This window comes from Penaeus monodon, chromosome 13, assembly GCF_015228065.2.
Source record: "Penaeus monodon isolate SGIC_2016 chromosome 13, NSTDA_Pmon_1, whole genome shotgun sequence".
NCBI lineage: Eukaryota > Metazoa > Arthropoda > Malacostraca > Decapoda > Penaeidae > Penaeus > Penaeus monodon.
Genome location: NC_051398.1, coordinates 3,597,438 through 3,609,882, shown reverse-complemented (window position 1 = coordinate 3,609,882; position 12,445 = coordinate 3,597,438). Strand labels below are relative to the sequence as shown.

The 12,445-nt window shown below is 36.0% G+C and overlaps 1 protein-coding gene across 32 annotated transcripts in view; it reads left to right on the top strand.

The window, feature by feature from the left end:
* Positions 1-12,445, top strand: part of LOC119580030 (troponin I-like) — a 35,011-nt gene that overhangs the window by 20,108 nt on the left and 2,458 nt on the right. For 18 of the 32 annotated variants that reach the window (XM_037927887.1, XM_037927886.1, XM_037927913.1 and 15 more), the window contains 4 exons: positions 3,188-3,231; positions 4,884-5,025; positions 6,621-6,665; positions 11,530-11,550. In XM_037927887.1, coding sequence (XP_037783815.1) covers positions 3,188-3,231; positions 4,884-5,025; positions 6,621-6,665; positions 11,530-11,550 — 252 coding nt within the window. The remainder of the gene's footprint in view (positions 1-3,187; positions 3,232-4,883; positions 5,026-6,620; positions 6,666-11,529; positions 11,551-12,445) is intronic. The other 14 variants (XM_037927911.1, XM_037927891.1, XM_037927903.1 and 11 more) reach the window with 3 other exon arrangements.

Here is a 12,445-nt window from a genome sequence, read left to right as displayed (position 1 = left end):
TCCAGGGCTGGCCAAACCGTTTGTTGAGCTTAGTGAAACCAAAAGATAGCTGTGGAGGGCATTACTAATTTTCAAAAAAAAAAAAAAAAAAAAAAAGAAATGTATATCCTCCAGTATCTAGATAAGCCCTTAGGTGTAGGAAGAGTCCTCGGTTAGGGGCTCGGAGCTAAAAATCCTCGCTTGCTAACAGGACCCCTCGTAACCACTGCATGTTTCCCACTACTAGCGGATGGTATCTTGGGGGGGCCCTCGCTTCCCCCTGGGCGTCGGGGGCCCTCCTTGAGCCAAGTTTAACCCTCTATAGCGTGACCCTACCTGACCCGGCCCAGTGTGAGCCCCCTCCCAGCAGTCCCCAGGGCAGCGCGAGGCCCACAAGGTCAACCCAGCATCCCATGTATGGCACTTCATACGCGCTCCCGCCACAGGCCGTCTTTCACTGTCACTTTCAAGCATTATCCTCTTTCTTCGTTTTTTTCTCTGTCTTTAGACATTTTCCTCACCCGCATATTTTTATTTTTGAATGACATTTGCATTTCTTTTGCAAAAAAAAAAGATTTTTTTTTTTTTTTGTCTTTTTTGTTTTTTGTTTTGTTTGATCTTACATACGATATGGGCACATAGCAAATTACTTTTTTGACGTTTTACTACCTGTCCCGAAGGAAGTTGTAATATATATTTTTTTCATGCCAACCAGACAACAGGTAAAATATACTGGAAGTGCCATACACTTTTGAATTCCTCCATAGAAGCAGGCCTGGGTATCGTTCGTCCCTCCCACTCTTGTCTGAGCCTAGGAGTACTGTCTGGTTATGCACCCTGGGGACTTGAGTCTGTTAGGACCAGCAGACGACGCCATATTCACGGGTGATAGTCTGCGCGCGTGGGAAGACAAGCTCTACGCCCTCGACTTCGGCTCCAAAAGCAACGTTTCCCCAAAAAAAACCTCTCTCAGACACTCGCAAGCAGAAGGCGAGAGTGTAGAGCGCCTACTCGGGTGGCGCGCGGCTATCACCCCTGGACACGTGGCTTTAGGAAAAGCGTACATTTGCTCCTTTCCGTCTGGTGTTGGTCCCGCCAAACCCAACCTCAATAACCAAGATCATAGAGCGACTAATCCGTGCGCGCAAACTCCCGAACCTGGTGGCACGAGGAGTGACTAACAGCAGAACTATAGCATTTGCAACCAGCTTTAGAGCAGAGAGAGAGAAAAAAAAATTAGCACTGAGAGAAAAGTGCTTCCGGTTGCCTTTCTCTTTTTTTTAACCGCCGAGGGGAGTAAGCCCTACCTGAAACACGGGCCGAGTCCTCCTGTAGCAGAGCGCCAAAAAAAAAGAATATTGACACTGTAGTGATATTAATTCAGACAGGGAGCTTTAATCCGACACCGTCAGTTCGTCAATAAATTGTCCGCGATTTATTCATCACTGGCGAGATTATCCAACTCCAAATAAAAAGAGAGAAAAAGAAAAAGACACTCAGGAATCGATGAGATCCGTTTGCTGAGCAGGGCGCCATGACAGCATCCCCTGCCGCCTCGTAAGCTAACTTTTTTAATTCTTACAGCAAAACTGACTGGCTTTTAACACTTCTTGGATCATCATATGTCGGATTAAAACGCCTCTGACTGCCGTAGATTGTCCTCCTATCCCCAATCTTGAACTAAAAAGATTGGAAATAATTAAAACAGAAAAAAAACTTGAAGACTTCATTTTGATCCAAAGTCCAATCTTAAGGACAGAGAGAAAAAAAGGCCTATCTCCTGATGTTCATTTGTTATTTCAGGTTTTTTTATAATTATTGTCCGCGTTTAATCTTTGTTCTCAAATTTTATTTACGTTTTTTTTTTACTTAGATTTTGAGTATTATTATTATTAGTAGTATCATTATGTTCTGTTTCAAGACTGGGGAGGAGTTTCGTACACATTTATTTTTTTTTTTTGGTTGTAGTTTTCTGTGGGATTTCGGCAGTCGAGATCTCTACGTAGCTTTTTTTGTAGATAGAGCGAGATTGAATCTGTAAGTTTGACGTTAAATCACATGGCTTTGAGTACATTAAAAGATACAGATAAAGGCGAAGCTGAAAATTATTGAAAAATGAAAGGCTAATCTATTTTTGAAGGCCTTCAGATGCCTGTGTGACGTCATTGAAAATGAAAATGTCCGTTTTGGAGACAATATAATTTTTTTTTTGTCAGTACTCCCCCATTTTGAATTATTCCCTTATTTCTCTTATTTTGTTATCATTTAATTTTTTTAGTCTTTATTTTGAACCTTTTTTTCTTTTCTTTTTAAATTGTGTCGAAAATCATATGATTTGTAAAAAGGAACCTCTGTATCTTTTAACTATCCTTGCCTTTACTAACAACCAGTATTTAATTTTTGATTGATTTTTCGTATCTTTTTGGTTTGGTCTTTTAGTTAACGTTTAGTTAGTTCATTGTTATAATTTATTTTATATTTTTAAAAGATCTGTATATAATTTAAAGATATACATATCTGAAATTACAACTCAGAACAAAAGATATAAGAAGTAACTTAAAAGTTTACCCCCAAAAATCAAACCTCGAGATGATAAACCACTCTGTAAATTCTTCGTTTTCTTGTGTCTTTCTTTAAAAAAAAATCAAGTGTTGTGCTTTGAATATCCAAACTCTGTGATGCAGAAACTGGCGGCTTCATTATTGTGTTCAGTCCATCACCTAACTCCCATCCTTTTTTTAAATTCTGCATTTTTATTATTATTATTATTTTTTTTTTAAAAAGCACCTTTGATCTTTGCCGTAGCAATAACAGTAAGATGAAATTTTACTAAAACTCTCTCCCCCTCCGCCCTTCTCCCCCTCCCCCCCCCTTTCATTTAATTAAATATTGCCCTCAAACCCCTTTTTATTATTTCAGAAGAATACTGTACATGCATTTGTTTTGACATATATATATATCTATTTCAGTTTAGAAGAAACAGTAATAACATAGATGGCCTTAATGATTTCACACAGAGTTTTGATCATGTCCCATAGTTAAAAGAAATAGATTTTCAGCAGTCGATTTATCAGACAACAATAACTTTTTTTCCTTTGGCTCAAAATTAATCAATAATAATACAGAACAGAAGAAAAAAAAAAGTTAAATAAACAGACGAGAATGTTTAATGGAGACATTAATCTAACCCAACTTCACCATCTTCTAGATCAACGAGCTGAACATTCAGGTCAACGATCTGCGTGGCAAGTTGTAAGTATTTCCCACTTAATTACAGTGGTCAGAATACACGTTCGCCCAATCAGTCTTATACACACGAAGGTCTACTTTTTTTTTTTACTTAAGTCTCCCCTAACACAAACATTATTTTTACTTAAGTTTCCCCTTACACGGAAATTATTTTTACTTACGTTTCCCCTTCAGCTCTTTTAACAGAAAACGTGAACTATAATGGCGCAGTTACGTTTTCTATGATTATCTAATTTGTTGTTCTTCTTCTTATTATTTTCCCCCTTTTCTTTCTTTCACTTATTCCCCTGATTGAGCGAACGGTATTCCAATCCCCAGTCTGAAAATGGCGTTTTGCTTTACTCCGTGGAAATTCTGGAAGGGTAAACTGTGTGCAAATGTTGAAGGAAAACGCCATTTTGACTGTGGGATTAAACTTTTTTATTTTATTTATTTTTTGTCTCTTCTTTCTTGTTTTTTTTCAACTTATTTTGCCTAGATGTGTCGAAGTACCAGACAATATAGTTTGCTTTTATCCCAAAGATTGTTTTAGGTTCTGAAATAATCTTTCTCGCAGTGATTATCAAGTAAATATTTTGTCTGGTATAAATATCTTTTTTTTTTTTTTAAGTTTTGCTCTTTGATATTTTGCGGTACATTTCTCGATAGGATTTCTATTTTACTTTTTCACTTTCTTATTTTTTATTAATTTTGTGTCCATACGTGAACATATTAAGTGTATGGTTTCTTTTTGTCATATATTTTTTTTTCAATTATTATTTTCATCATGATTCTATTCCTTCAAACAAAATTAACTTTCAAAACCATATAATTTTCCAATTCTAAATAAAAAAAAAGTCTTCTGGACGTTCAAACCATGAGATGTGTCTTTAAACTATGACAGTGATGTTTTAAACCAAACTATTTCATTCATTATCGTTACACTTATGGAAGTTTTGTGTCTGCGTCTCGACCTCTCCCTTTTCCACAACACAAGACACTTTTCTTTTTTTTAATTGATTGGTAAACAAGCTATTTTGCTTAACGGTCCATACCCCTAATTTATCCACACGTTCCACTCTCCGCATTTGTAGTCAATTTGTCAGTCTGACACTTGTTTACAATCTAAGTTTTCAAAAAAAGAAAAAAAATGAAAAACACATTTTTTTCTCTCTTTTTTTTTCTTCTTTTTTTTCTCCAAACCACAGTGCTAACGACGTTGTTTGTCTGTACGTCTGTCTGTCTGGGTTTCATATCACAGCACACTACTTCTTCTTGTGGAAAACGCAAATTCTCTCAATCTCTTAGTTTCATTCGTTATTTCTTTAATGCTATTCTAATTTTTGATTTTTTTTTTTTTTTTTTTTTTTTTTGCGCCGTAGTGCTTCAATAACCCTCCATCGTTCTCTCTCTCTCTCACAATTCTCGCTCATGTCTCCACCCTCTTCTTTTTTTTTTTCTTCTCTCCTCCACTTCCGTCCGTTCTACCCTCCCCCTCCCCCCCCCCCGAAAAAAAAGAAAAAGAAAAGAAACCAGAAAAAAAAAAAAACACCACCCAACCGCCTCTCCCTCCCCTCCCCTCCCTCCTCTCTCCCTCCAATTTTTATTTTCTTTCCTTTCTCTCTTCACCGTTCGCGCACTTACCGTTTCTCTCGTTCCTCCTCGCTCGCCCAAAGCATCAAACCTACCCTGAAGAAGGTGTCCAAGTACGAGAACAAATTCGCCAAGCTGCAGAAGAAGGCCGCTGAATTCAACTTCAGGAATCAGCTGAAGACTGTCAAGAAGAAGGAATTCGAGCTTGAGGATGACAAGGGCGCGGTGAGTACTCCCAGAGGTCGAGGTTGAGGTAGAAGAAGAGCCACGTGTCTTTTCGAGTCTTAGGATGATGTTCATTTTTTTTTTTCTTTCAAGAGAAAAAAGAAAGGAATGTTTTTTTTTCTCTCTTCTGATTATTCATTCTGATTGATATTATCTCGTTTTTTTTTTATTATTATTATTATTATCATTCTCTCCTTCCTTCCAAAAGATGTGAGATTGCTCTGTATATACTGTTGATTTTGAGTCCCTCCCCCCCTTTTTCTATATTAGGTATTTTTTCTCCAGTTGATTATTATCTTACAAAGAATATATTGTAAGATTCATTTGTCTTTCTCTTGATTAATATATAAACACTAAAATTAAATATTTGTATATATTTTGAATATATGTAAAAAGCTTGCCTCCTTAGTGTCTGTGTTTGTTTAGTTGCATCTTGTTATCACATTGTGTTCCATAATTCAATCATTTTGATAATGAAAAGAAAAGTGTTAGGTCGAACATCAAGGCTGATAGACATCTGAATCTCTTTATAGAGCATATATTTCCTTTTGACTTTAGAAAGACCTTGTGTGATCCGTGAAAGGGCTTAGCAAGACACTGTCCCTTCAGAAGATTTTGATTTTTCTGACTTTGAAAAGGTTTTCGACTTTTTTTTTCCTTGTCATATTTTCAACCCCCAAAATGTCCCTTCCCCAAAGTTCAAGTTCATGCGTGTTTGTTTGCGCAGGAATCCTTCACATTCCTGGAATTCGTTGTTCTTTATTCCAGGAATTGAAATGTGATTTCCTCCCTCCCCATGAAGATTCCCGAAATCATTTTTCTTGTTTTTCCACCGTCAAATGTCAAAAGTTTGCGGCCAAAATAAGACACCGGATTTTATACAATGTGTCTAGCAATCTTATATACTTCATTCTGTGTGTCTGTCTATGCTCTCCTTTTTCTCTCCAGTGTTACTCATGTCAACAGTGTACTCGACTCAACTCTGTTCTCTTGTATGGTGTGCCTTCCTTCCTTCCAGTTTCCGCCTTCTTCCTGTCCTTTCTGAGTGTCCCACGCTTGTGTTTTGTACCGAGTGCTCTGTTGTTTTTTTGATGTGTTGGGTGCTGTCCCTTACTCTATCGTTTGTTCTTCACGTGTTCTTCGTCCTGTGTTATGAACGACGGTCGCCGATCTTCTTACCCAAATCGTATTCGGTGTTCAAGACTCCTGAGTCATGGCCGCGAGATTTCTGTGTTTCCTTTGAGACTAGAAATTCTTAAAAGACTCCATTTTCTAGCTTTCTTCCGGTTATATGTCTTGTTCAGAGACTCGGAATACATAGAGATGATCATAATCAAAGATACTGAGATAAAAGAAAAGTACAAATAACACTTGAAAAGCCCTTTCACACATGTATTCAATTGAAAAAAAAAAAAAAAAAAAATCTAGCAGCGCTCAGTGTGATAACCACACAACAGATTGACAATATTCAGTGTCTTGTCTGTGTCCGAATCAGCGAATTTTGAACATGAAATTAAATAAAAATCGTCAGTTGTCCCTTTTTTTGTGATGTACGTCCTGGCGAGTGTTTTGACGACGTTTCTTTCGCCGAACAGACAAAGCCTGACTGGGCGGCAGGCGGTCCAGGAGCCGCTAAGAAGGTAAAGGAAAACAGGTGGTCAGGCCCCGTGCGAGGGCCCGACGCCTCACTCACACTCTACTTACCACACCAACATCTGCTCTTAACCATCTCTCTGTCCTCCTCCTTCTCATATTCCCTCATTCTCTCTACTCCCAGTATGTGTATATATGTATATATATATATATATATATATATATATATATATATATATATATATATATATATATATATATATGTATATATGCATATGTATATGTATATATATGTATATATATATATATATATATATATATATATATATATATATATATATATATATATATATATATATATATATACAGACATAAATCACTTTCACAAACATAGACAAAATAAGTTATCATTCCCATTATGAGCACAGTCTATCACCAATCACTACAGATCTGCTCTCAGTTCTTCACCAATCTCACTCTCTCTCTTCATTTCTCAGCCATTCATTCACTGCTTCCCTAGAAAAAAAAACTCCCGACTTCCTAGTCATCTTCTGACCTCGGATGACCTTTCCCTAAACCCGTAGAAAGGTCACTCAAGGGCGAGGAAGACTTAATCTGCACTTAATAGTTATCTTTTTTTTTTGACTTAGTTACGTACAGCTAAAATTCAAATCTCGTCGTTCTGTCTATCTTTCAACTTAACAATAGTTTCAACTAATATGTAAATGAGAAGATAATTAGAATGCCTCTGTATAGCTTTATTTTCTAATTAAAAAAAAATCGCTTTTTATAATTTATTCACTGCAGGTCCAAATAACTGTAATCTGTTAAACAATTATGGGCTTTATGCTAGCTACTTGTAAAGCTTAGTTCTGCTTCTCTTTAGTTCACTTTTAGTTCCACAAAATTAGAAGTTAGTCTTTCATATTGGCAAATAAAAATAAAGTAAAAGAAAAAGAAAATAGTGCTTTTTTTCTGTTCTAACAACAAAACAACAACAACAACAACAACAAATTTTACTGCTAAACTGAGCTCTCTGTTTAATGATAACTAAAAAAAAAACTAATGATATTTACTTCACAACTAAAATCACTTCTAACTCTTCAAAGTCAAAAGAAGCTGAGCTCATTCTAGCAGAGGTAACACTTACACAATTCTTAGCACTTTCTGTTCCTGTGACACTACAAGGACCTTCGGATAAGCACTTGCCATGACCGTTCCTGACACACAGTTATTCCTTCAGACAGTATGCACAGCTACACGCACATGTACACGTACATGTTCACACACACGCACACGCACACGTACATGTTCACGTAGACGCACACGCACACGCACACGCACACGCACACGCACACGCACACGCACACGCACACGCACACGCACACGCACACGCACACGCACACGCACACACACACACACACACACACACACACACACACACACACACACACACACACACACACACACACACACAAGCACAAACACACCCACACGCCTGGTCTCCCCGATCAGGTAGAAATGCTTTACGCTTTTCTCATCGCTTTTACCGGTTACTTAGCGGCACCTTAACGCCATTTTAACTGAGCTTCGGTGGCCTCGGTGAAAATAATGGAAACAGACGCGCGGAGATGACGTCACGGCTCTGGCGGTGTTATCTTCACCAACAACCTGCCGTGTTCGCCCCCCCCAGCGTGTCTGTCATGGCCACTCTGCAGTCAACATTTTTCGTTTTTCTTTTTTTTTTTTTGTTTTTTTTGTTTTTTTTCATTCTCTCTTTCTTACAGACCACTGTGTCGCTATTACTAATTCCTTGACTGTTCTTTTTTTTTCGTTTGAGTAGGGATATACATATATATTAAAAAAAAAATGAAACACGCTTCTTTATTCACTCTTATTATCGTTATTATTGTTTTGCTCGCTTTCTTTTTGCTTTTTTTTTATTTTCATTAGCTTGAAGGTTATTCTGACCGACACTGAAACGATTCATCCCTGGCTTTCTTATATATATATATATTTTTCCTCTGATGTTCCAATCACCAAGCGCTTTTTTTTTGGTGAAGAAACAATGCTTCATTATCACAAAGATTACGATAGTCGGAATAGCCTAGACATTGCACACTAAACTTAGACCAAGTTGCATGTCTTCTTTTTATTTACTGATTTAGAAATTTCGTTTAGAATAGTAGCATGTAGCGCGTAATGGCTTAATTTTCGCTTAATATAGCAAGCTTCGCTCTGCAACACTGACACGCTTCATTATCCTTTAGCGCTTTTTCGCTAGCTATCACGACGCTCTTATTTTTAATTATTTTTATTTTTTTGCTTTGAGACATTAACTATTAACTATACACTATTTATGTCATTATGTTTATAGCATGTTGATTCAGTAATGTAACAGCTAATTGAAGAGATAATGACTATTTTGCTTATTCATTGCTACTACTACTGATTTGAATAATGTTAAACTTGTTTGTGTCAAAGTTTAGAAATCTGTATAATTTTCTTTCTGTTGGTCAGTTTTACTTGATTCGTAAACATTTCACATATTTATGTTTAGACAGAAGACAGCAATAAGTATTATTTTCAGATAGCGATAGGTCTTATAAAATTATATATGTCCTGATAGATTTGTTATAGATTTATATGAGAAGGTATTTAGTTTTAGGAATCATTATATATATATTTTGGCTTCTCCAGTCACAACACTTCCCTCTGGTATTCATATATGACAGTTTCAGTTTAATTTGTTCCTTAGATAGACCAGCAGTTAGGTTCATTGTCCTTGTTCGAGAAGCAAAATAATGACTCTTATTAGCCTGTTGCCTAAGGGTCATATTTGCTGATTGTGTCATATATGTTGTTTGTCACAGTGTCCCCTTAAAATCAGGGCTGAAGCCAGGGATACCGTTTTCTTTCGGATTTTGAAAAAAAAAAAAAAAATGCGAGTCGTCGACGTATTTTTTTCCAGAGATGTATATATATATATTTCTTTCATTCAAAAGAAATATTCCGTGCGACCGTTTTTCTTTTCAAAGAACTATACTCTCCCCCCCCCCCCTTTGTAAATGTTTCGACAATTTCTTTGCATTTTGGATCCTCCCCCCCCCCCCATCTTTTTTTGGAAAAGTTTGCATGACGTCACCATCTCATGACTACGATATGAGAATGGATTTCGTATGGACCGAATTATTTTCTTTCCCCCCCCCCAAAAAAAAAAAAAAAAATTACTTCTGTCAGTCTACACCAAAGTAACCCTGTCTGAAGCTCTGAAAATATATAAAAAAAAACTACAACAAAAAAGTGATTCTATTCATTATATTTGTCTCTAATTTGTACAAGTCGAGAGTTGTTCAATGTTGTTTTCTTTTGGCTAACGATAACGATCCCTTAATGCAGTAATAGGCAATGCCTTCTTGTTTATAATAATGTTCTGTTCATTGTATTGGAGGTAGTAGTTTCTTGTTTTCATTTTATTTAATTCAGATTTTGGAATATATGCTTTCAGTAATGACGCTTTTCCTCATTTCTCTTAATTCATTAATTTTTTTTTTCTTAATTATCACTTCGTCGATACTCCCTGAGTTTATAGTATTTCTTTTCATGAAGGTTTGAGATAATTAGAACATTCCTTGGAATAAGTGGTATAAAAAAAAAAAAAAAAACGCGGGAATTTTGATACAAATTAACTAGAGTATTCGCTGGAATAAGTGGCATAAAAAAGCGGGAATTCTGAATTCAGTAAACGTTAAAAAAAAAGAGAAAAAAGCACGGAATGAGATTCAATCCTTTGACTGCAAAAGGCGAACAGATCACTCAGGGGTGTCGATCCGAACTGTAGTGGCTTCTGGTCATGACAATTCACCGTCTAGTAGTTATTTCTTTCCTTATTTTATTTGTAAAGACAGCCTCGCACCACTAATCACGATGTGTTTCCGTTCCTGAAAGCCAGCCACTAAGAGCAAAACCCGAAACCAGTCTTTTGTTCTTGGCAATAGCGCAGATTATGCTAATTTTTTAGCTCTAAAAGTCTATATTCTATAATAAACGTTTACATATATATATATATGATTTATATATATACACCTTGTTACGTCTTGGCTTTCGGTAGAGAAGCAAGGTTTAAAGATAATAGTTTGTTTTTTTGCTAATATATTCCTTCTTATGAGTAATTTTTCTTATTTTGATTAGGCATTTACAAAGCGACGTGCCCAAATGCATATATAAAATGAATATAAATAGATACATGTATATAAACTAAATTAGAATAGACTATTGCCTCCATGTCATCCGCCTCCATTCACAGGTGTAATAAACACTTATCAATTTACTACATTTATACACAAATATATATGATAAGAATCGTCAAAAGGTCACGTAATTATATATATCAATAAAAGCGACTCCGTTCGAAAGCGTTAATGGCTTTGAATAATAAAAAAACTATTCAAAACCTCTCACATTTTCTTATAAAAACGGGAAAAAGATTCGAGTTAAAGAACACAGATTCTGGGGCAGGGTAAAGTGGAGTGGCTGGAAAACAAAAAAAAAAAAAAAAAAAAAAAAAAAAGATTATATATCCAGATCTTGTATGTTAACCATAGTCTGGATTTTGGAAGAGCACTTAACCATTTACTTTTTTTAATTGAACTCGAACGCGTCGCGAACTTATATAAAAAAAAAAAAACTAAAATAAAAAAAAAATCGAATCCGAGATAAATATTTATTTTTCTCTTTTATCCAATTATATATTTTTTGTTCATTTCATAAACGTAAGTTGGGGTTATTAAAAAAAAAATAACCTTGCTTCTTACTAACACACTGTAAGTGCTGTTCCACGATCTGGACATGTGTTTGTGTAAAAATGTTGCAAATAACACGTGTTTTTTTCACTCTCTCTCCCTCTTCCAGGAAGGGGAAGAGGGCGCTCCGGTAAGTGCTTTTCTAGCGTTGGTTCACGAATGCAAAGGGTGACTACAGACTCTTTTTTTTTTTAATTATTTCGCTCTCGTGTTCTCTCTCCGCCGTCGTGTCTGATTGGCGCAAAGCATGAGTACTGATTGCCCAAATGAAAAAAAAAAATGAAGGGAACTGAATGCTCGATCAATCCCCTACGCAAAAAGGGTTCAGCCATTATCAGAAACGATCACGGAGATTGGATCCACCAAATCGCCAACCCGCTTGGTCGCATCAGCCAGCGGGATATGAACTAGGATTAGTATTAAGACAAAAAAGAGAAAGAAAGAAAAAAAAAATAAAGAAATAGAAATGAAAATAGAATAAAAAAAATTGAAAAAGAGAGTCTGATCTCCCATTCCTTGTAGTGAACACAACCTTTGTCCCATGTTCCGTGTTGCCGGTGTAACCCGTCCACAGCATAGGTCCTGGGAGGTTGGGTTAAAGCATTGTTGATCATTGAGTTCGTAGATGTTCAATTTTTTTTGTCTCTTACTTCAAATATATATATATGATTTTATCCCATTATTTTTTTCTACATACGTTTTTTTTCCCTGTGAGGAGAATTCTCTCTATTGATATTTTGATAGCCTTGTTCAGTTATCGCTATTTCTGTAGTTGTGAAGAAACAGCAAAACTACAAAAGCTGAGCAGGGAGAGTCGTAGAGAAACAAAATTCTAAAATTGTATCATTGTGAGTAATGGTTTATATTTCCTTACAGGATTTAATACTTAATCTTTCAACGCATTCAAAGAATATATTACAGAAGTTGTAATCAGAGAACAAAATATTTTCCGAAAGGCATTCCTGTGTTTATTCTAATAACAGCAAAGTACGAGTAACATTCCTTTGACTGACTGACTGAATATC